The 25,014-nt window shown below is 40.1% G+C and overlaps 1 protein-coding gene across 1 annotated transcript; it reads right to left on the bottom strand.

The window, feature by feature from the left end:
* Positions 1-2,984: 2,984 nt before the first annotated feature.
* On the bottom strand, positions 2,985-8,350 carry LOC130612915 (uncharacterized). Its single transcript, XM_057434248.1, has 2 exons — positions 3,221-8,350; positions 2,985-3,053 (listed from the first exon to the last, which is right to left on the bottom strand). The coding sequence occupies exons 1-2, from the start codon at positions 8,348-8,350 to the stop codon at positions 2,985-2,987; spliced, it is 5,199 nt and encodes a 1,732-aa protein (XP_057290231.1).
* Between the last annotated feature and the right edge of the window lie 16,664 nt (positions 8,351-25,014).

The following is a 25,014-nucleotide window of genomic DNA, read 5'->3' as shown; positions in this document are numbered from 1 at the left end:
TTGAAATTTTGTGTAAGATTGAATGGGTAATGCAAAATGTCAAAAAAACTGATTTTTGTTGTATCAGAAGCACTTCCTACAACCATTCTTTTTTTACAGTTTGTGAAGTTTTTGTGGGGAAAGAGTGTATGCAGTATCATCGAAATAACTGATTTTTGTTGCAAACTGTTTTTCTTTGGCGTTTTGGATCAAAATATTGTTTTAGAGGGCATATGCAGTAGATATATGTACCAAAATAATTAAATTTTGCAAACTTTGATTTTGCCGTTACCTCTCATCTTTTACATTTTGATTAAATTTTTGTGGGAGATTGTCGGTATGCGCAGGACCAAAATAAAAGATTTTAGTATTATTTAGAATTTGTATTTTGTGTTGCAAATTTGGTACCAATAATATACATAAAATTAACTTATAGATTGATTGATGTTGTTTGTTTAACATCAGTCATTATGACTTTTATATATATTTTATGAAAACATTTGTGACAGAATAATCTGAGATTTGAAATTTTGTTTAACTTTATTGATGATAAAACAGCATGCAAGTTGCTAAAAGGACTGATTTTTATTAATTCCGGGTGTAAATATCGTGTTTTTTGTTGTTGACATTTTGTCTAAAGTTTAGTGAGGAAGGACCGTATGCAATACATCAAAAAACGTTTTGTTGCATTACAATTTATCCTTGCAATCCCTTTTTTACACCTTAGATAAAAATTTCTACTATAGGCACAATTTATTGTTTGTTTTTTACATTTTGTGTCCACATTTGGCGGGGTTTGCAATCAACTAACTGATTTAAGTTACTGTAAAGGAAAAAACTCACTTTATGAGTAGTCTCAGAAAAACCCTTATCATTAATCAATACTTTTATATTTTTTTTTATGTTTTTTTGTTTTTGAATGCTTGATGAAAGACTTTTTTGATGGTGCTATTTTCGTGAGATGTTAATTTTCCAAAAAGAAAATATAATGAAATAAACACACACCAATTTTTTATCACCGTACGTTTTCAAATGGCTTCTTTTTCCGAACGCGTGGTCGCAGACTTCTCGTTTTCGCACCATTATATTCAGCATAAATTAAATTCAAAAAGGTTCCCGGTTTTTTTTTCTAATAACGTCGTTATGAAATTATTTGTAATTATATATAATCATTCAAAAAAATGCATATTTTTTTCTTTCTGTCGTCATAATTCGCTAATCAGTAATTTATACAAAAAAATCCGGGAACCTTTTGTGCATTGATTTTTTTTAATTCGATAGTGAAAGTAAACTATCTAAAAAATATTATTATGCATATATTTATACGGGAGTTCCATATCATGCATAATGTTTACAAAAAATATGCTCAACTCATTTTGCACATATTTTTTCAAAGGTGTGAAGGATGTAACACTTCTGAAAAGGATTTTTCCAGAAAAAAGGGATGTTCCAAATATTTTCACGGAATATAAAATATGTACGGAAGCCGAGAAGGGACACTGAAAAAAAGAAATCGAAATCAAGAAAAGAAAATTCAAATCGAGAAAAGATAATTCAAATCGAGAAAAGAAAATTCAAAAGAAAGCATAAATATCGGAGAAAAAGAAAAAGGTTTGAGAAGAAAATTAAAAAAGAAGTATTAATTAATTTCGGTTGACGTGTTATTTTGTACCAAAACATTGATTGCAGATAAAAATGGCGTACTGTGTAGCGTGTGGATGTGAAGTCAAAACAGAGCATACTTTTTGTGGGAAATGTGGCGCTAGAACATCAGAAAACGATACATCTTGTACTCCATCGAATACGATGCCTTTGAATAGTTTTACCGAGAGTCGAGAAAAATACAGACAGACCTTCTTCAAGCCTGGTACAAAAAAGAGACAGTATATCATCAACAACAACATTAGCAAAACCATCATCTGCTTCTATGATGGGAACAAATAATAAGCAGAAGAACAGTTCAAAAGAATTAAAAAAATCGGTGATTATTAATGTGGGCATAGCCATGCGGGATGAGTACGGAGAGATGAGAGTTGTTCGGCCTGTATGCCTGTATGCCTGGTAAAAGTGTTTCTTTTAAATTAAATGACTACAAGGAAGACCTTTGTAAACCATATTCCCAAATTTTATTTTACCTGTGTTTGTCATCACAATTTTATCATAATAGCAAAAAAAGTGACAAAATTGATTACATCAATGAAGAAAATACGTCCACAAGAGTCGATAATGCCTACAATTTTTTGACAACAATTGACGATGTAGATGATCCATTCGGTTTACTTAATGATGGACACAGTTGCAGTTCTATCCCTTCAACTGAGTATAACAGTACACACAGTGCATTTCCTACATTTGATAACAACATCCATTCAATTGAAAATTATATTGACAATGAACCATCTTTAACAGACAAACTTGAAAACTTGGAGGCATCTCTAAAAATAGTTGGAACTGTGGAGCTTTCAGTGAGGCGGAGAAAAATTTGGCTTGACACATTAGAGAAATTACAACGTTTATATCGTGAAGGTGTTAAACCGTTTACAATTACATTAATTGGTGAAGAAGCACAAGATGGTGGTGGGCCACTTGTAGGTGCTTGGAAATTATAGACACGATTCCAACGGAGTAGTTAATAATCTTACTCGCTAAACAATAAAATTACAAGACGAAATTTAAGCAACAAATTACACATGTAAGATGACATAAAATATAATAAGAAATAAACACTTACTAGAAATATAGTGGCGTAAGCCAAGCCAACTACAAGTGAGAGAAAACAACTGATAATGTAACTGAGATACAGGACAACTCCTGTGATATGCGAATATAAATTACTAATTCACTCAACAGCGAATGTATTCCTGAAGTTTATGTCCGACCTTGTCGCTACATGCTGAAGACTGCTAGCACAGAAAAAGGATGTGCAAGATGTGCAAAACAAAACAGACTCAAGGGGAAAATTTAACTAAAAATAGTACCAAAATTACAATCATTCTTTTACATAATTAACACGGGACATCACAACACAAAACTAACGAATATAATGCATCTCGTACTCCACCGCAGAGCGAACTCTACAGCAGAGCACAAACGGGACAACACAAGGACAACACAAATTACATAACAAATATAAATTTCAATACGGCAGGAACACATGGCTCCTCTCATGTTCGTGCATACAACATGACCTAATGGCTCCTCGTCGGGAATCGGACTATTCGTTTTCCAGAAGCAAAACTACCTTTGATATCGGCCGTTGCATTACGACTCGAGATCCGCTCATTCGAATGTTCACAATTCTCACTATTCCATGCTTATCTGACACGACGCTCACAATTCTTGCTAACGGCCAACGATTTCGAACAGTAAACATGGTTGAGTCTTTTAATATGACGATGTCTCCAACCTCAAAATTACGTTTAATCGTGTTCCAACGTCGACGTTCCTGAAGGGTTGAAAGAAATTCCTTTCTCCATCTAATCCAGAATTCATTTGCTATGTGTTGAACTCTACGCCATCTTTTCCTCGAATAAACATCAGGTTTCGGAAATTCTCCCGGTGGTGGCAACACGACATCTGACTTCATTGTCAAGATATTTGATGGAGATATTGGTATGAAGCTATTCGTGTCACTGAGGGTATCGACTGTTAGGGGTCTTGAGTTTAATATGGCTTCCGTTTCAATGAGGAGGGTGTTTAATGATTCATCATCTAAACTTGAACCGTGGGTCTTTAGCAATGAGGTTAGAATTTGTCTGGCTGATCTTATCTGCCTCTCCCAGACTCCTCCCATGTGACTGGCTGCTGGTGGATTGAAGTTCCATATCCAATCAGCGTTTAACTCGTTTAGAAAAAACTTGATTTTTTCATGATCCATTTCTAAAAAAGCTCGTTTTAATTCATTATCACTTCCAACGAAGTTACTCCCATGATCAGATCTTAGATACCTTACGTTTCCTCTTCTGCCAACAAAGCGACGAAGGGCCAAAATAAACGTATCAGTTTCTAAACTGCTTGCGATTTCAATGTGTACAGCTCTGCTAGACAAACATGTAAACAATACACCATACCTTTTCATCTCGCTTCTCCTTACCTTGATCAAGAATGGACCAAAACAATCTAATCCGCAATAACTGAATGGTGGTGCTTCGTTGAACCTTTCTTTTGGCAAATCGGCCATCTTTTGCTCTCCAGCACGTCCTCTTAAACTCCTACATATGGTGCACTTATGAATGACCTTTCGTGTTAAAGCATTTATATTCACGATCCAAATCCCATAACTTCGTACTTTGTTGATGGTTATTCCTCTGCCCGCATGCGCGACGTTCTGATGGCAATATCGAATAATCAACATGGATGTCTGGCTATCTTTCGGCATGATGATAGGATGCACATGTTCTTTATCTAGCCCAGATCGTTCGATTCTTCCTCCTACTCTTAACAGGCCTTGTGAATCAACAAAGGGATTAAGTTTCGACAATTTGTTTTTAACATTGATTTTCCCAGACAACAAATTTCGCAATTCCGTTTCGAAATATTTTTCTTGAGTCAGTTGCATGATTTTTCTTTCAGCGCATTTCAATCGTTCTACGTCGATGATACCTTTCGTGGATGCATCGCCGGGTTTTATCGTTTTGATTCTATCTGCAAACAGAAGGATCCACGCCATTACACGCTTTATTTTCTTCCAGCAAGACATGCGTTCTTCAAGCGTACTCATCAGATCATTTGTGACTAGGCAAGCGTTTACTTTCACTTTCTTAACCTCCGGGTCGTTTTCGTCTACTTCTGCAGCGTGTTTGGATAGTTTCCAACTAGACTGATCATTCCACAAGAACTCTGGTCCTCTAAACCACATTTTAACTTGTTTGTCTTTGGAAGCATCTGATCCTCTTGACGCTATGTCGGCCGGATTTTCGTTCGACGGTACATAATTCCAGTCGTCGATTTTGCTGTTGCTTCTGATAATCTCGATTCTATTAGCCACAAAAACTTTGAATCTTTTCGTTTGATTCTTTAGATATCCTAAGACGACTTGACTATCAGTCCAAAAATATTCATTAATACATAGTAGTCGCAATTCTTGTCTCAACAAAGAAGCTATCTTAACAGACAAAGTAGCTGCTGTTAATTCTAATCGAGGCATAGATACGAATTTCAAAGGAGCGACTCTTGCCTTACCCATAACCAAGCAAACATGTACTCTGCCACTTTCATTTACTATTCTTAGGTACGTAGCTTGGCCATATGCAAACTCTGATGCATCAGAAAAGTAGTGGATCGAGGAATGAACAATCTTACCAAATTTTTTGGGCTTGAAGCATCGCGGTATTCTAAATCCTTCAAGAGGCTGGATACAGTCTTTCCATCTGTTCCAGTCATTACAATTGTCTTCAGGAACTGGGTCATCCCAATTTAGGCTCATGCTGCACAGTTCTTGAAGGATTATTTTTCCTCTGACTAGAAATGGAGCTAAAAATCCCAAAGGATCGTACAACGTGCTCAACATAGAAAGCATACCTCTTCTGCTGTAGGGCGTCTTTTTCAGTTCGATCTTAAATTTGAAGCAATCCATTTCGATATCCCATGTGATACCTAACGTACTATCGGACGGCAGATCCGTATCTCCAGACAATAATTCACAATCAGTAAACCCCGTTTTCCGATCATCTTCAGGTATAGACAATAACACTTCTTTATTATTGCTGACAAATTTTGTTAACCTAAAACCTCCCGCCTTACACATAGAAGTGACGTTTTTCATTAACGAAATGGTCTCACCAAGATTATCTTTTGACTTCAGCATGTCATCGACATAAAAATTCTTCAATAACGTTTCCGCTGCATCAGTTCCAAATTTGCCTTGATTATCTAAGGCAGTTTTCTTCAAGGCATAATTGCTACAACTCGCAGACGAAGTCGCTCCAAAGATGTGGACATTCATTTCGTATTCAACTGGTTTGGTCATTTCTTTATCGCTTTTGTCCCACCAAAGAATTCTCTGAAACGATCTTTGGTGTTCCGTTACAAACACCTGGAAGTACATAGATTCGATGTCAGCCATGACTGCTATGATTCCTTCTCTAAATCTGTTAAGCACACCTATAAGATGGTTGGTAAAGTCTGGTCCAGGGATCAATTCCTTGTTTAATGATCTACCATGGTATTCTGCTCCACAATCGAAGACTACTCTGATCTTATTCTTCTTTTCATTATAAACTGCATGATGGGGGATATACCAAGACTTTCCAGGAGATGCAGGTAGCACGGCTTTTCTTGCATAACCTTTATCTATGATGTTCTTCATGAACCTTTGGTATTCAGCTAGGAATTTCGGATTTCGTATAAATCTTTCCTTTAAATGCATCAGTCTTCTCAGCACAACGTTTCTGTTGTCAGGCATCAACAAGTCTTTGTTTCGGAATGGCAAAGGCAGTTCATAATGACTTCCAACCTTGCCTGCTTTTGACTCCATTATGGTTAGAAATGTTTTATCTTCTATTGACATTTCTTCTAGATTAAATTCTATGTTGCTGCGAGGCGACAATCTTGCCTCCGTAAAATCTGAAAGGTACAACTTTTCAAGCATGTTACTAATATGAGTTTCTTTCACACTACTTTTTGATTCAAAATGATGCTTAGCAATTCCGTTGTTTCCTATGTCGTTCACAGCAATTTTATGACAAGATTTGATAGAATAATTATTTTTACCTTCTGACTTGATTGGTCCTACAATGCACCATCCAAGTATGGTTCGGTATGCATATGGGCCACCATCTTGACTGGGCAGCACATCCACTGGTTCAAGTGCCTTTGCACAATTTGCGCCAATCAACAAGTCAACATCAAACTTCTGGATTCTAAAGTGTGGATAAACCGGTTCCAAGTATTTCCATTGAGATAACTTATCGGTAGTTGCTATATCATCTTTATCTACGGGCAGTTCTCTTCTTGTGTATGCCTTGGGTAACATGAACGGGGTATTTTCAAATTGTGTGCTAATGCCTTCAATTATCAAATCTTCTATTGCCTCAGATTTAACAGTTTCTGTTCCGTTAATTGTTTTAATGGCTAATGATGTTTCAGCACCACTGACGTCCAATCTCTTGACTAGATCTGTCGTTACAAACGAAGCTTGGCTGCAATTATCCAGCATGGCTAAGGTAGTCACACTCTTACCAGTAGATTTATGTGATACCTTTACTGGCACTATGCAAAGACTGATAACTTCACCAACGTTTAAAGAATTGCATGATTTTGACAATCCAGTGACATTGCTCTTAACAGATTCCTTCTCTTCGGTGCTTTCTTTGTTTTCTTCCTTATCCTTGGAGTCACTTCTTTTCCTAAATCTAAAGCCATGCAAGCCAGTAGGATGGTTTCCTTTACAAATGGTACATTTGCGTCGATGTGGACAGGATTTTGCGTTGTGTTCGTCGGTTATTGGATCGTAACAGCCATAGCATAATCTTTTTCGTCCAAGAAATTTGCTTCTGTCCTCTATGGTATAACTCAGAAACAGTTTACAGTCATCTAAATCATGCTTAGCAGAACAAGCAGGGCACAGCTTTTTAATGTCATATGACGATCTATAGTTGGTATTCATAGCAAAGCTTTTGTAAGATTTCCTCTTATCAGGTAACTTTTCCTTTGTGTTAGTAAACTGCTTAAGTGCGTTCCTTGAAAATAGCGGATCATTTATCAAGGTAGACTCCTGCTCAATAAAGTCAATGAAATCCTCTAAACTAGGTTCTGAAAGGTGCTTATGACGTTTTATCATAACCTTGCGGTTCCAACGATCCGTCAAAGAACCTGGCAACTTGGAAACGAGAGCACATATGGTATCAGGGGTATCCAACACATTCCAGTCCCTCCCAATTACAATGCTCTGGCACTTTATTAAGAAACTGAAAAAATCTCTGAACCCTTTTGCGTCGTTGAACTTTAACTGAGGCCAATCTCTTATTTCCTTTCTGTAATTAGCTAGAATAATATGGGGATTCCCATACCTTGCAGCTGGACCTTGTAGTTCTTGTTCAATTATACTACGTAAAACTGCCTCGTTAACATTACTACGTCTCCTTTTCAACCCAAGACTTCGTAATCGTCGTTTCAGGGTTCTCGTTGACATTAATGTGCTATGATATATTTTTAAAAACAGAACGATTGCATTGTATGGGAAATGCTTCTCAAAGTAATAAACTATCAATTCTCGCTCATCTGCTGTAGCTGGAGGACTGTATGAGGTAGTACATAAGTCTTTTCGTGATCCACATTGAGTACAAAATAATAAATCGTCAGATAACTGCCTACCACACTGCGTACAGAATGACATACTTGTGTAAACAATGGAGAAATCGATCAGTGCCATGCTCTTATCATTTAATTTTACTTATAAATATTTTTATTCCATTTTTTTTTTTGTACTTGTTTTTTCTTTTCTTGATTGGTGAATTTTTTTTTTCGATTTCGATTTTATTTTCTCGATCGGAATTTTTTTTATTGTTTATAAAGAAATTTAGTTTTCAATTCAAATTTTCTTTTTTGAATTCGAATTCTATTTTTGAGATTTGAATTTTCTTTTCTGGATCCAAATTCTTTTTTCTCCCTTTAGACTTTCTTTTCGGTGTCCCCTCTCGGCTTCCGTAAATATGTCATTCAAAAGAAAATTTTTTTTTCTATATGTCATGAATTTTTTGCAAAAAACATAAAAAAAAAATTGTTTCCTTTACAGTAACCTTAAACGTATATATATACAATGAGAGAGATTTGTGTTTGACATTGATCAGCTTTTTGAATTTCCGCGCGTCATTTCTGTGATTCGGTTGAAGATGTAGTCGCTTTTTTTGAGTTTCTCCGATGTCATTTCAAAGCGTTTTAGCAGGCTTTTATACATCTCTTCGATCAATTCTTCGATGTCGCTTCTTTCCATGATTGTGAGAGCTTCACTCCATATTGGTTTTGTGAACTTGTCAGAAGGATTTTCCCTGTGCACAAACTCCACCACGAGATTCAGTTGAAACTTCCAATTCTGTCTAGTGTTTTGCAAGTCTGTGATGACTTTCTCCACATGTTGTTTCTGTTAATCCAGGTACTGTTCAATACTCACCACTTGACCTTCTGGTGTTCCTTCACTTCGGAAATGTCGATAATTACCATCAAATCCACCTTCCGTTTCAACAGCACCGTGATCCACTTCTTCCACTTGCTCTTCTTCCACAGCAGCGTCTTCAACGGTGGCTTTCAAGGCTTGACCGTAACCAAGCCTCTCCTTAGCCTTGTGGTATAATAAAGAAGCAGTTTCACGCACACTCTGCAGTCTCTCTGCGAGTGCATCACGTGTTGCTGCTACTGGCGCTGAGACAGCGCTATATAATTTACTAATTGCATTTCTAAAGAAACTCATAGCTTTATTATATGTTGGAAAATTTTCTGGGACGCTGGACATTTTATTTTATGTTGTGACCCCAACCAGGGTGACAACATTGCGTTCGTACGAGAGTGCTGCAGCACAGCGGTAATTGCCCGCGGTATTGACCCTTTGCGCAGAGGATCAATATAGCGAGGAAACAGCGCTGTCTTAGACCCTTGAAAGTGGGGTTTTGAGTGAAAAACGGCGATAAGTCGAAAGTGTCCTAGAGAGCTCCGTTTTAATTGTGTGCTTGGGTACGAAGTTTACATCTGTGACGGACCAACGTGAAATCCCAGGCTGGATTTTTTCTCAAAGAATGCTCCGAAAGAAAAAAACGACGGTTTTAAAGAATTTCCTACGCCTTCGGGCGCGGAAATTCAAAAAGCTGATCAATGTCAAACACAAATCTCTCTCATTGTATATATATACGTTTAAGGTTACTGTAAAGGAAACAATTTTTTTTTTATGTTTTTTGCAAAAAATTCATGACATATAGAAAAAAAAATTTTCTTTTGAATGACATATTTACGGAAGCCGAGAGGGGACACCGAAAAGAAAGTCTAAAGGGAGAAAAAAGAATTTGGATCCAGAAAAGAAAATTCAAATCTCAAAAATAGAATTCGAATTCAAAAAAGAAAATTTGAATTGAAAACTAAATTTCTTTATAAACAATAAAAAAAATTCCGATCGAGAAAATAAAATCGAAATCGAAAAAAAAAATTCACCAATCAAGAAAAGAAAAAACAAGTACAAAAAAAAAAATGGAATAAAAATATTTATAAGTAAAATTAAATGATAAGAGCATGGCACTGATCGATTTCTCCATTGTTTACACAAGTATGTCATTCTGTACGCAGTGTGGTAGGCAGTTATCTGACGATTTATTATTTTGTACTCAATGTGGATCACGAAAAGACTTATGTACTACCTCATACAGTCCTCCAGCTACAGCAGATGAGCGAGAATTGATAGTTTATTACTTTGAGAAGCATTTCCCATACAATGCAATCGTTCTGTTTTTAAAAATATATCATAGCACATTAATGTCAACGAGAACCCTGAAACGACGATTACGAAGTCTTGGGTTGAAAAGGAGACGTAGTAATGTTAACGAGGCAGTTTTACGTAGTATAATTGAACAAGAACTACAAGGTCCAGCTGCAGTGAAAGGATACCGAGGGCTTTGGCATTTACTTCGATGTTCATATGTCATAATGGCTACACGTGACACCGTGATGCAACTGCTAAGAGAGTCAGATCCGGATGGTACTGAACAAAGAAGATCGCGCCGTCTACGCCGTAGAGAATACACATCACCCGGTCCTAACAATTGCTGGCATGTGGATGGGTATGATAAACTGAAACCATATGGTCTACCCATTCACGGTTGTATTGATGGTTTTTCGCGAAAAGTTTTATGGTTGAAAGTTTCCAGAAGCAATAACAACCCACTAGTACCTGCTCACTTGTTCTTAGAAAAAGTAAAAGAGTTGGGGTTTTGTCCACTTTTAGTTCGAACAGATTGTGGTACCGAAAACGGTGTTATGGCTGGTATGCAGTGTTACTTAACACAAGACGCTAACGCACACAGATATGGGTCATCGCTGTCCAATTAAAGGATCGAAAATTGGTGCTCCTTCTATCGACGGTCTTTCACAAGTTGGATAATAAATTCTTTTAAGAATATGTTAGAGAAAGGAGTGTTATTGCCGGGGAATCACATTCATGAGGAATGTGTTTGGTTTGTGTTTTCTGATTTATTAGTCTCAACTAGACCAGGTTCGCTACCAATGAAATACCCACTTTATACGAAAGTCCCGCCACGACAGTGTGAGTGGAATTCCAGATATCTTATTTTACTTGCCAACTACAGTTAATGCTAATGACCAAAAACGCTTGATATCAGAAGATCATATACATAACTTAATATCGCAAAGAGATGTAATTTCAGAAGGCAGGAACGCTATGACAGAGGTCGATACTGAACTTCTTGAATATTTTAAATATGTAGTACAATCAGAGAACATGGAATATCCACCAAAAAATTGGCACAATGGTCAGGGTATTTTCGAACAGATAACAAAACTTAGAAAAGAGACATTTGAAACTAATAACATAATTTTTATCCATAGAAATATAACATAGTAGTATATGATGCCAAAAATATATTTATATTGACGAATTTTAACCAAGAAACAAGCCTATTTTTCATGTAAGTCGAATGATATTGGCGTGCAGTCAAACATAAGTAGTAAGAAAAGGAGTCTGTATAATGAACATTAACAAAATTTATGTCAAACATAAAAAGTACAATATACTGTTTCTTGTGAAGACTTTTTTCACTTGCGAATTTAGGTTGCAGCAATAAAATATAACAAAATGCAACTAACAGGACATGGTGTTGAAAAAGTGAACAAACAAAAAATAATCGACTTATTCATATGCATCAGGGAGAAAGAGTAGTAAAAATTATGAGTTCATGTATTTAGGTGTTCATGTATTCAAGAGAATTAACTAGCACATAGAAAAGTTATTTTCACCCCTTAATTATAAATTAAAAATTCTCATTCCTCCCTGATTATATATATCTAAAACTTATCATAAATTATAAATGCAATAAAACCTTCAAAAATTCCTACACATATACTTCATAAACACAAGTTATCAAATTTGTCCAAATCCAGGTGAAGAGCAGATATCTGTCCTACACTACGCTGGAACAAGACCTATCTCGAGAGATCCTCGCTATGGAGGGATGACTACGTGGCTCTGATAGACCCCAAGGAGCAGCTGTTCGAGTGGATCAAAAAACTGTCGTCATCGCTGGCGTACGAAGAGACGTTGTTTATCGTTGACGATATGATAGCCGACGAGAGTCTCGACAAAACTCGTGGTGCGTTGATAGAACTAGCTGTTTCGGGTAGACATCGCAAACACAGTCTCTGGCTACTAACACAAAGATATAAGAAGATCCCAATAACAGTAAGGGATCAAATGAAACAGCTTTTTGTCTGGTATCCGAAGAATCGGAAGGAGTTTGAGCTCATTCATGAAGAGAACGATGTAATTTCAAGTAGGGAAGAAATTTCCATTATTAAGGCTAAGCTCAAAAAGTCAAAGCATGCTTGCCTTTGGATCAGACTGGAGCATCCTAGAAGTTACAAGATTGTTGGATGCAGGTTAGACTCTTGATATATAAGAAAAAGATGGATAATGAGAGCGTAATTAAAGCTGTGTATCAAGCTCTTTTTAGAGCCCATGACAGACTGATAGATGTAGTCCATAATGACGATGACAGCAAACTGGTAAACACAACTCGGGATATTGAAGAGTTATGCAAAAAATATCCATGGCTTCCTCAGCTTGGTGTTGGTTATTGGACCTCGTAATTTTGTGACTTTTTTCGAATCACAAAAAAAAAACTGTGGTTGAGCCTTGGCGTGTATAAGAAAGATGTCCTTGGTCAGTAATTTTTTCGAAGACAGCAAAGTTCGTTCTTTGTACATTAAGGAAAGAGGCCAATGCCTCGTAGCCAAAGACGTGTGGAGAGCTGTCGGGTATAACGATAATCGTGATGGTAGAAAAGCTATTCAGGCACATGTACCGGAGAAGCATGTAAAGCGGGCCTGGGAGGTTAAAAGTACCGCAGAAGACAAGGGGGTCGATATCGACCCCCTTCATTCAGACACGATGCTACTGACAGAACCCGGTCTCTATTGCTTCCTTTTAAGGTGTAAGAAACCCAAGGCAGAACCATTTTTGGATTGGGTTGTTGAGGAGGTGCTACCAAAAGAAATGCGAAAGCTTGCTGGAATTGTAGAGGAAAATCAAGCGGCGCTGGCTCTGCTCACCGACGATTTGGAGGACAAAGATCGTCAAATTCTTACCCTGGAGGATGATCTTGAAGAAAACGATAGACGACTTGCGGTACAAGCGCAAGTAATCACAGAGCTACGACAGCGAACCGTTCCTCACCTTGAAGACCTTAGAAAGGATAACGGTATAGCTGTAATCCAAAAGAATAACAACGATGAATATCCGTATGTCGCTATATGTGGGCAACAAGGCTATGTAGCGCAAAAGATTCGCAACAAGTTAACAGATCATCCCAACGGTCAACTCGTCGTTCTTGCAGAAACCCCAAATGCCTTTGTACATTACAACTGGCTCCGAGAGCGTGGATGCATTGAAGTAAATCCCGAACGTCCAAGGCACTTTCGATTAGGTCGTAATTATACACATCAGAGATTGATGGAGCTTGCCGAGATCTAGGATTTTTTTTTTTGTAACCCTGATAGATTACAAAAACTACGTTTACCACTTTTTAACCGAGTCAGGAGGCAGCTTCGTGTCTTCAGGAACCCGCAAAAGCTCTTCTTTCACAAACACACGCTCTGGCGCTCCTGCAAGGTAGTACATCGTTCGGTTGTTTGGTTCGTTTACGATGCGGTCCAAACGGAACGTTTTTTTCGACCAAATCATGTCAGTTGCACGTCTTCTCTGATCTCCATGCTCTTCGCCGGGTTGCACCAAATATCGGTAGAGACCATCTTCTGCCAGAGGCTTCTTGTCAGGCTTGTAGCTTGCTTCTTGTGGAACCTCGTCGAGTTTGACTGCATCGTTTGGTTTCATCTTGATTCCAGCGGTTTTGGTGTTGTTCATCTGATCGACAATTTTGTAAATGTCCTCGATCATTTTGGCCACTTCTGCAGCCTTTTTCGTTCGCAGGGGTCTCGCCACTTTGAACCTGCTGGCAATGTCAATTCCAGTAAGAATGTATTTGTATTTCGAGCCATACAGGCGATCATGAGGCATGCTAAGCAAATCAAATTGATGTACTGCATTTGGAACCGTAACGGTGTAATGGGGATGTTTTACCACCTTTGGCCCTGGAATGTGAACCTGCCAGAATGCCTGGTGGGCAAGGTAGATTTTGACCTTTTTCATAGACAAACCACTAAGTTCAACAAGTTTTTCAATGGCTTCGTTTCCGATCCAGAGATGTGTGGGCTGATAGTAAATACTGCTCAATTTTTCCGCTTCTTCCTGGGTAATGATATGTTTCGACATGTTTATTTTAATATTCGACATGTCGAAAACATTTTACGCCCATTTGTACACTGCAAAACCAAGGAGGGCTAGGGATCCAACGATGAACGTCAGTTCGCCGTCTTGTTGCTGCTTGCTGGGCGTGTAGAAGTCGGATAACTTAGGAGCCTTCTCGATCGTTGCGATGTAATAGTCTCTAATACCTTCATCGAGCTCCTTCAAGCTCTCTCCAGCTTGCCTTTTCAGCTCTCGTTGATGTTTATACCAATCGATCTTCTGCCGATCTCTTACCCACTGTGCTTGTTGAGCAGCTTGAAGTTGTTCAATTGCTTTATCACGCTTTTTACGCTCGGCCTCGCCATGGTCTGACAGCTTACTGATCAAATAGTTACTCCCCGAGAATGCTAGGGCATTGATTATAGCCCCACCCGTGAGTACTAATATGCTTGCCATCTTTATTTTAATATTCGACACTGTGAAAACGCCCATCTAAGATGTTCAGCTGAGCATCTTGAAGTAGGAAAACGTAGCATTTAATATCCCCCGTTGTTCCATCTGCTTTCTTTGTCATATGCAATGTTATACCGTCTGACAATCTCTGTAACGGTCTTCCGGAACCGTGTAGACTATGATCAGGTGATGCTCGGAAATCAACAAACAGGGCATAACGCTCAGTCATGAACTGCCTAATTGTCACCTTTGAATCGTGGCTACCGAATAAGTTTACGATCTGCTCGAGGTGATCTTTCGGGAGCATCGCGTGCGTGTAGAGCTCATTAGGCTCACCCTCGACAGTGATCGAGATTTTTTCGATCTTTGGGTTATAGAAGACCTCGTTAGCGCCCGAGTAAGCCTTTACTTTTCCAGGGTCTACAAAGAGCAGTAAAACGCCTTTTAAACTTTTTGCTGGAGTATCAATTTGCAAATTGTAGCTGATATCAGCCTTTTTTATCGTGACAACTTTGCTACGGAGAACCCTTTCATAGGGTAGCGCCAAACGACTATACCGTGACATCATAGCGCTCGCGAGACTCTCGTTATTGACCTTGTTAAACTCTAACGCGATATTAGTGATCTTGTACGCACTGTCTGCGGGCTTAGCTGCCGTGCTTCCTGAAGACACCGTACCACCATCCTTTATAACGTCACCATATGATGCAAAATGTATAACGAATTGCAGCCTATCATGTAGCCCTGGCTGGTAAAAGGGCAGATCCCTCGTGAGTTCGAACATTTTACCGATAGGGATGCAAAAGGTGTTGCCGTAAGCTGCCACGATCGCTTTTTCCTCATCCGTGCCTACATGATCAGTCGCTTTGACCTGTAAGGCACGGATTGTACCGTCATTCGGATTGATCCCCTCTAGGATCAAGTTGTTTTCCCGATCAAGCTTGGGTAACCATAGGTCCTTGTAGACAGCCAGGGTGCTGAAATCGCTCATATTTTGTACCTCGTTACCGGTCAGGGTGATATGTAGATCTTTCACCAAGGATTTGCCTATGTTGCTCACGATAGTGCGCTTCGTGTTTGTTCCCGTAAGTTCCAGATCGAAAAGTAGTTTGATACTGCCTGGAAAAATTACATCGTCCCGCCCCATGTTGCGAATGTCAACATACAAGTCCTCGTTCTGATTAATCGTACTAGGCACATGGTTTACTTTCACACGCTGCTTCTTACCCTTCATAGCCATCATTGTTTTAATCTCCGCGTAGGGATCGAGCTTAGTTCCGAATATGTTACTCATGCTTTATTATTAGCTGATATTCGTTTCAAATAAATGCCGATTAATCCAATATACGAAGGAGACGACTTTACGCCAGAGGAAAACAGTTCAGACGAGGATTTCAGTAGGCCTGATGCCAGCTCCACGATAACGCCCGATCGCCTGGCGGCTCTGCAAGAGCATCAGCAGCCAGAGCAGGAACAATCCGGCTCGGCACGAGACACCACGACAATACAGAGGGAAGAGCTGTTAAAATCAAAGATCGACGATCTTTACAAACACCTTGGTGAGGAGCTGGGGCAGCCAATCGCGAGATTTTATAACGAGTTTGAGGCACAAGGAAACCAGCTTCTTTTTGATGGCATAGAGATCACTAAAAGGAATGGTGAATTGAGGAGCGTTGCCGAGATACAGAGGAGATTAGGCACAAATCGCTTGCGAGAATTGGGGTTTACCGAGTATACTACACCAAACAAAGGCAGTAAAGCAATGGCTCAGAAACTCCTTAACGAGATTGTTCATGTTGAACAGAAGGCCGATGATATTGAAATGATGCCGCTGCTCGAGAACGTCCTTGATGAAACGGAGAGCCTGATTGAAGAGACTCCCCTTGGCGCCAGCTTCACAGAGCGTGAAAGAAGAGGGCTCAACCTCGAGCTTCAAACCCTAAAGGGTAACCTAAAGCACTTGAAAAGCAAAATGATCTTCTACGACAGCGAGATCGCTAAAGCAGAAGCCAGGGTGAAAAGGCTTGAGACGAAGAAGGCTACACCTGGGGCATCCGAGGAGCAGCTAGCTATATGGAACGAAGACCTTGGAAAGGCTAGGGAAGAGCTAGAACGACTCCAAGATCAAAAGGAAGCAGTACGAGAAGCACACGGTTTACTATCATCTGACACTCAGAGCCAACTGAAAGCAATTAAGGAAACGCTGATGAAAATCACAGAAGGCGATAAATCTCTAGCTGAAAAGCTTAGAATCTTGTTCAAGGAGCAAGGGATTACTATAGCAAGCATCGTCTCGGCTGTTGGTCTACTGATTTCCACCATCGTACTCGCAGTTACAGGTGGAGCGGGTGCTGCAGCGGGAGGAAGTGCCGCAATGAAGGGTTTTATACAAAAACAGCTGGAAAGGCTTGGAAAATTTTTGAAATACCTGGCAGGTAAGGCAGGTGCGGCGCTACCAGGGATTATTGGCACGGTTGTCTCGTTCTTTTTTAGAGTAGCAGCGAGAGTTGTCGAATACGCAGCCAAACACCTCTACATAGCGATCGCTGCCGCTGCTGCTTTTGTTGTGGCCTACGTTGGGAAGGGTGGCAAACTATCGTAGATGATCTAGTATGTTGACGAACATATTAGATCGCCTTGCAGCCGTGTCAGCGGAAGGGCGAAGCCCGTCTCAGTATGAGCACCTATTTAAGCCATAGATATGCTAAGATGATACCTACCCCCACCGTGATAAGGGTGGCCTTCGTGTCCTCGTGAGGGTTTCCATCTCCTAGACCTGATTGAGGTATCGGTGGCATCTTTTCAGACCCCCGGGTTAGGGTGGCACCCCCCCTCGATATTTCTTGCCGCGTAGCACCTCGTTTTAAACCCCGAGGCTGTGTGGTAATGGGCTTGTTGTTTAGGTCTAGCCTTATGCCAATCATCGCACTCGCCGGCGCGATCAAGATGTTGTTGTTATACCCCACAATTTTACCAATACGCAGGTTCATATCGGATGGTAGCATGTACACGTGGTGCATCACGGCAAAATTCACTGGGGTCCTGGCATATTGAAGCACCTTTTGAAACTCGGTGATATCGTAGCCTACGTTCTCCTCACGTTGTACCATGGCTTCGAATTTCTGTAGTAGTATATGTCTCGCTGTAAAATTGTCAGCATCCGAACCTATAAGGGATGCCTTGGCATCAGCTTGGGACCCTAGTAGTAAAATCACGTAAACACGAATACTCTCGCTAAGCTTCGACAGACCTTCCGATGTCAGGCCTTGGCTCGTAGGCATGATAAACTTGGCCCAATCACCATCTACTTGCGGCCACCATCTACCATTTGTGAGCGAGGACATAAGAGCCTTAAATTTGTATTGGGCATTGGGGTCGGCACCATATTCACGACAAATCAGGGCATATACAGAAGTAGAGTAGGGGTTCTCGTATTGAGAAAAGCCGTCATCGTATGGCATGGGTACCTTCATTCTTGCTAGGATACGCCGCATGTGGTAATAGACGTGGAATTTAAAGATACTGTTGATGAGAGGCACGGAGCCATTCAAGTGTTTGGCGGATATACCCAGGGCGGTGCTAGCGCAATGACAAGCGAAATTAACTTGTATATTCCAGTAGCCAAGGGCTTGACCGGTCCAATTTACACTTACGGGGTCGTTCAACAGGTTAGTGGGGACTTTTATGGGGTATTTCGTGAACATCGAGAAGGTCACGGGAATGTGCGATTCTGTAGAAACGTAGAGGTCTTGATGCTCTAGATTAATTACACCGAGAGGCCATTCGCCTCTATTGGACTTGTATTTTGCCTTGTGGTTATAGCTATAAATGTTCATGTTTCTTTAAGAATAAACATGAGACAGCTGTATGTCACGGATATAGAGAAGCCTACGATTTTTGACGATTACGTAGGGCAGGACACGAGAATTGCCCTGAAATCGATAAGTATCAGGCCCGTATGGCTGAACCTTTTCGAAAAAAAGAATGATATCAAGATTCATAAAGCGGTGCCCGGATCGACCGATGATAGGAACTTTAATGTTGGAGTTTTTGAAACCCTCATAACGATCGAGAAGGGTCTATATAGGATCGAGGATCTCGCTGCAATAGTCAACAATGAAGCAGGGAACAGGATCAAGCTCTTCGTACTCAGGAATGGAGCGTGCAGGGTTAGGGTTAACAAGGGGTACATTGCGATAGTCGATAAATCACTACTGCACCTTATGGGTTATAATCTTCATACCGAAGCAATGTTTACCGAGGGCGACCATGACAGCTTCTACAAGACTGACGTCTACTAGCGGCTGAGACTGACTTGTCACCAACTCGATGAAGATGACTGCCTGCTTAACGGAAAAAAATCAAAAATTCTTGCTTTGCTTCCCACCAAAGAGTTAAACGCATGAGGAGACATGCTTACATGGAGTTTTGACACTCCAATCTACCTTCCTTTGAAAGGCTCAACAGACAGACTGGAGTTCATGCTGACGGATGAGCATCATCATGAAAAAAATGTTTTGTTCGTCGGAATTACGATGCATTTACTCATAGAATAAATGGTTGATACAATGAAGCTTTACCCAACTTTACCGCCAAGTGCGCCTGAGCAGGAGCCTGATCGCCTGGCGGCTATGTCGGCGGAAGAAAGTCAGGTATACAGACTCAAGAAGATCGAAGAAATTGAACAGTACCTGCGGTCTGAGATCAAAGAGAGAGAAAAACTCTACAAAAAGTTCATGCTTTGGGGTGGGGCTTCGCTATGCTGATCATGGCATGATTGCTGTTACTGTCATCACCTCTGCAGCAGGTATTGCCACGCTTGCAACCGGATTCGGAGCACCTATAGCAATTGGTCTTGAAGCCGCGGCTCTTGCAGTGGGCATAGGCCAAGTAGGTTTGAAGAATGCTTCCAAACGGATACAGTATAAGGTGCACAAACATGAGTGCATCAAACTCCTAGCTGAATCAAAACTAGATACTGTATACTATAAGATTTCCAGAGCGATCCAAAATGGTATAATTTCAGACGATGAGTTTACATGGATCATGCAGGAAAAACAGCGCTATATGGTGCTCAAGGAGCAGATTCGACAACGAACGAAAAAAGCTGTGAAATCCATCAACGATAATGAACGCGCAGAGTTGCTAGCACAAGGCAGGCAAGAAGCTAGGGATGAAATTTTTAAAAAACTGCAATCTGCGCGGTATGCCAACGCTACTTAGAGTCCCCACCCGCCTACAGAGTTTAATATGTTGGTCAACATACTAGATTACTTCTCCCGTATCTTGATCTATGAGCAAGTCGCCATCATGTACGACACGTCGCTGAGCGAGATCCCTTAAATATTGTTCAAGATTTTTCTCCCATGCAATTTTAGCACAAGGCTCGCAGTACGGTCCGTCCGTTTGTGTCGACGCATCCTTATACTTGACTTTGCATATGGCTTCAACAAGGTCTATTCGCTTCAACGTGGAGTACCCTTTGAGACCTAAGGCTTTAGCTTCTTGTCGCAGTTTGTCCATTTGTTTATGTAGCTGAGCACAACCAGGCTTTCGTTATTTTGTGACTGTCTCCAGTCACAAAAGATTACTTTTTAGTCTTCCACTTCCACAAGGTCGTAATCATAGTAAAATTGACCAGGATTCTTCGTAGATTGTTTCTTTCCCAGTGATTTGATGAACATCTGACCTGTTCGACCTATCAAAGCTTCTCTCAGTACACTCGTTGCCCATGCTTGAAATCGTTCACCATCGCAATCGATCAATGTGATGACAGTTGCATCACCTTTTTTGGTCTTGATCTCTTCAACATACTCAATTTTGAATATGATTCCAGTAGGAACATCACGCCACTTCATAATACTCTCGTGTTCTGATTTCAAGGCATCAAATTGTTCTGCAGATAGGAAAGGCATCTCTTTATTATAGATTTTTTAAACCCCAACCAGGATCAAAATACTGTACATTACTTCCATAATTTAGATATCTCGCGCTTTTCTTCATCATCAAAACACCAATTCCAATATCGATCCGGATGCCACGCCACTGGCATTACCTCATTCCATATTTTCGCATAAAAATTACGCTTGTGATGATGCCGCAGCAATTCATCATGAATGACATCAAAACCACGCAGCAATACAACAATCTCGATGTGACTATTTTCAGCTGCACTTTCTAGAGCCCCATTAAAGTCTGTGGCACCCCACTCTTTACACAGCTTAACAATCTCGATGTGACCATTTTCAGCTGCAAGTCCCATGACCCAATTAAAGTTCGTCGCACCCCACTCTTTGCACAGCTTAACAATCTCGATGTGACCATTGAAAGCTGCAAGGTTCATGGCCCGATTAAAGTATGTCGCACCCCACTCTTTGCACAGTTTAACAATCTCGATGTGACCATTTTCAGCCGCAAGGCTCATAGCCCAATCAAAGTATGTCGCACCCCACTCTTTGCACAGCTTAACAATCTCAATGTGACCATTGACAGCTGTATTATATAGAGCCAAATTAAAGGTCGTCGCACCCCACTCTTTGCATAGTTTAACAATCTCAATATGACCATTGCGAGCTGCAAGGCTCATGGCCCGATTAAAGTATGTCGCACCCCACTCTTTGCACAGTTTAACAATCTCGATGTGACCATTTTCAGCCGCAAGGCTCATAGCCCAATCAAAGTATGTCGCACCCCACTCTTTGCACAGTTTAACAATCTCGATGTGACCATTGCGAGCTGCATTATATAGAGCCAAATCAAAGTTCGTCGCACCCCACTCTTTGCACAGTTTAACAATCTCGATGTGACCATTTTCAGCTGCATTTTCTAACGCGCTGGACATTTTATTTTATGTTGTGACCCCAACCAGGGCGACAACATTGCGTTCGTACGAGAGTGCTGCAGCACAGCGGTAATTGCCCGCGGTATTGACCCTTTGCGCAGAGGATCAATATAGCGAGGAAACAGTGCTGTCTCAGACCCTTGAAAGTGGGGTTTTGAGTGAAAAACGGCGATAAGTCGAAAGTGTCCTAGAGAGCTCTGTTTTCATTGTGTCAAGCTCCTTAACTACTGGGAAGTTTAGTATTGACGCTTCAGGCCAAAATTGGTATTTGTTTTCGACAAAATTTGGCACAGTTAACAAAAAAAGTATGGTGAACATAATGGTGACATAATAATTTTGATTTTTGTCACCTAAATGTCATTTTAGGCCAAAATTGGTCCAAAAACTAGAACTACTTTATATTTAACAAAATTTGGAACAGTTAACAAATAAAGTATGCTGAACATGATGGTGACATCAAACTTTTGATTTCTTCTTACCAAAATGTCATTTCAGGCTAAAATTGGTCCAAAAATTAAAACTACTTTATTTTCAACAAAATTTGGAACAGTTAACAAATAAAGTATGCTGAACATGATGGTGACATCAAAATTTTGATTTCTTCTTACCAAAATGTCATTTCAGGCCAAAATTGGTCCAAAAATTAAAACTACTTCATTTTCAACAAAAATTGGCAAAGTTAACAAAAAAAGTATGCTGAACATAATGGTGACATCAAAATTTTGATTTTTGTCACCTAAATGCCATTTTAGGCCAAAATAGGTCCAAAAATTAAAACCCCTTTATTTTCGGCTAAATCTGGCACAGTTAACAAATAAAGTATGCTAAAAATGATGATGGTACAAAAGTTTGATTTTTTGTGACTCATAAATATATATTTATGAGTGTTTAAATGCACACATATATAGATCTTCTTCCTACAGTACTCTGGTTTGTATTGCCCATAGTTAGTTCACCATTTACCTATGTGCCTTTTCTGGTCAGCAGCATATTTTTTGGTCAGCAGTCTTGCTAGTATTTAAGCTGCAGTTGCCTCATGGTTTTCCTTTTCAGTTCTAGCAGTTTTTCTTATGCTTATGTCTGCTGCTTATTAATCCACTTAAATCTAATCAATCAATTTGCAATCAAACCAATCTTTGGCTAATTAAACATGTATTTATCACCTATATGGATGCTGTTATATTTTATCTCACCTACTCAAACGCCAGATGGCTCAGAAGATGAAGATTCAACTTCTCAAACCTTCCAATCTGCTGCAATGTCTGTCGCTCTTGAGGAATCGTCCACACTCAAAAAGAAACGTATCCCAAAATGTCCTGGCTGCAAGGCACTTCTGGCTCTACACGACTTTGGTATTCCCAGTCGTCACTGTCCAGGTCGTCGTTCTAGCGCTACCAACACTGTCACATCAGCTGCTTCAGCACTTTCCTCAACTATCGCTAATAACCCAATGTCTTCAATCCAAAGATCTTCGCCTCTGCAGTCTCACCTAAACAACCCAAACAAATCTTCTTCACCGTCTCAGCTAGCTGCTCTTCGAAATCAGCTGGCTGTCTTAGAACAGGAAGAGCTATCCCTAAGGGAAAGTTTACAAACAGAAGAGCAACACCTTCTCAATCAGATTGCTGCTCGACAATCAGAATTAGCTAGGCTTCGCTCAGCTTCTTCCAGAAATGACTGCCCAGCACAAATTTTAAGCACTTCCCCGTTGCATCAAACTGTAAATCCAACCAATCGTGTCCAAGACAATCTCCGCCCTTCACCCCTTGACGTACAACCGCCATCTTGTTTTGCTTCCTTGCTTGCTCCGCAACAGTCCGCCAATTTGTTGACCAATCGCACTGTCTTGTCACAACAACAAACACGCTCCCTATCGGATGTTTTTCGCCAGCAAGAAGACCGTAGTTCAGAATTGTTTCTGCGCCCTGCACTTTCTTCAAACACTGGAAATGGTAAGCCACTTCGTATAGTCGATTTTGTGTCTCGGCTTCGTCCTGTGGAGCAGGAGAAAGTTATTTCTACTGATCCTGGTTCTCAAACTACGCTAATGTTGGCCATTGGAAATAAGAAGCCAAGACTGGAATCTCTTTCCATGGAACAATATAACATAGCTAATTTGAGAATTTTTTATGAATTATTGTCTTCTGCCAGATTGCCAACCTCGTCCGATTTACGTGACTATTTGTCTTATTCCATTAAGATCTTAGAGTTGGCTAGAAAGTACACCTGGGAGTCTGTGCTAAAGTATGACGATGAATATCGAATTCTTCAGCACACATATGGCTATCCATGGAGCTTTGACAATAGCCATTTGCATGAAGTGATGCTTATACCTCGTTGGGCCTCCCCTCCTGTCTGTAACCCTTCCAGTACCTTAAGTAAGGGAAATTCAGGTTCACCTGCCTCAGGATCGTCTTCAGGGTTTCCTACACATACTTCTTCCGGTGTGGAAATATGTCGTAATTTTAACCGCCAAAAAGGTTGCCAGAAAACAGAATGTAAATTCACCCACGTCTGCAACCGCAAAATTGGTAATCAGGCTTGTGGCAAACCTCATTCTGGACAAAACCACAATTCTGACAATTGACTACCTTCAGAATTTCGCACTCCTCTTAATGTTGACTTATGGACCAATGAACTGGCTGAAGACCCAGATCGTGACTTCCTCCTTAATGGAATTCACTGTGGTTTTCAGCTTCTTCCTAAGGACTCTGATTTATTGCCTGCCGAAATGAATAACTACTTTTCTGTTACCAGTCCTACAGCTCATATGAAAGTAGAAGCTACTCTGCTGGATGAACTTAAAACTGGTAACTATGTTCTTACTCAATGTAAACCTACCATTGTCAGTGCTCTTGGGGCTGTCCCCAAACCTGACTCTGATGAGTTACGCATTATACATGACTGTTCCATGCCAGTTGGAAAGGGTGTCAATACATACATTGATATTGAAAAACAAAAATTTCAAACTATTGATGATGCCTGTGCTATGATCAAACAGGGATATTTTATGGCCAAGGTTGATTTACGCCATGCATATCGGTCAGTACCTGTTCATCCATCAAACTATGCTGCGCTTGGTCTAAAATGGCGGTTTTCTGGAAGCACTCGATACTCATATCTTGTCGATACTCGACTTCCTTTTGGAGGTCGAAGTGCTCCTGGAATATTTCATCGCCTTACACAATCTGTTCGTCGTATGATGCTAAGACGAGGTTTTCCTCTCGTTATTGTCTACCTAGATGATTTTCTTGTTATTGGCCGAACACAGACTGAATGTTAT

The sequence above is a fragment of the Hydractinia symbiolongicarpus genome, chromosome 10 (assembly GCF_029227915.1).
Source record: "Hydractinia symbiolongicarpus strain clone_291-10 chromosome 10, HSymV2.1, whole genome shotgun sequence".
Classification (NCBI taxonomy): domain Eukaryota; kingdom Metazoa; phylum Cnidaria; class Hydrozoa; order Anthoathecata; family Hydractiniidae; genus Hydractinia; species Hydractinia symbiolongicarpus.
The sequence above is the reverse complement of the archived record's forward strand: the minus strand, read 5'-3'. Positions and strand labels throughout refer to the sequence as shown.

Coding starts and splice junctions, on each gene's coding strand:
- LOC130612915 (XM_057434248.1), bottom strand. CDS start 8,350: ATGGCACTGATCGATTTCTCCATTGTTTACACAAGTATGTCATTCTGT. Junction 3,054..3,220: donor TGCAACGGCCGATATCAAAG/GTAGTTTTGCTT, acceptor GCTCTGCTGTAG/AGTTCGCTCTGCGGTGGAGT.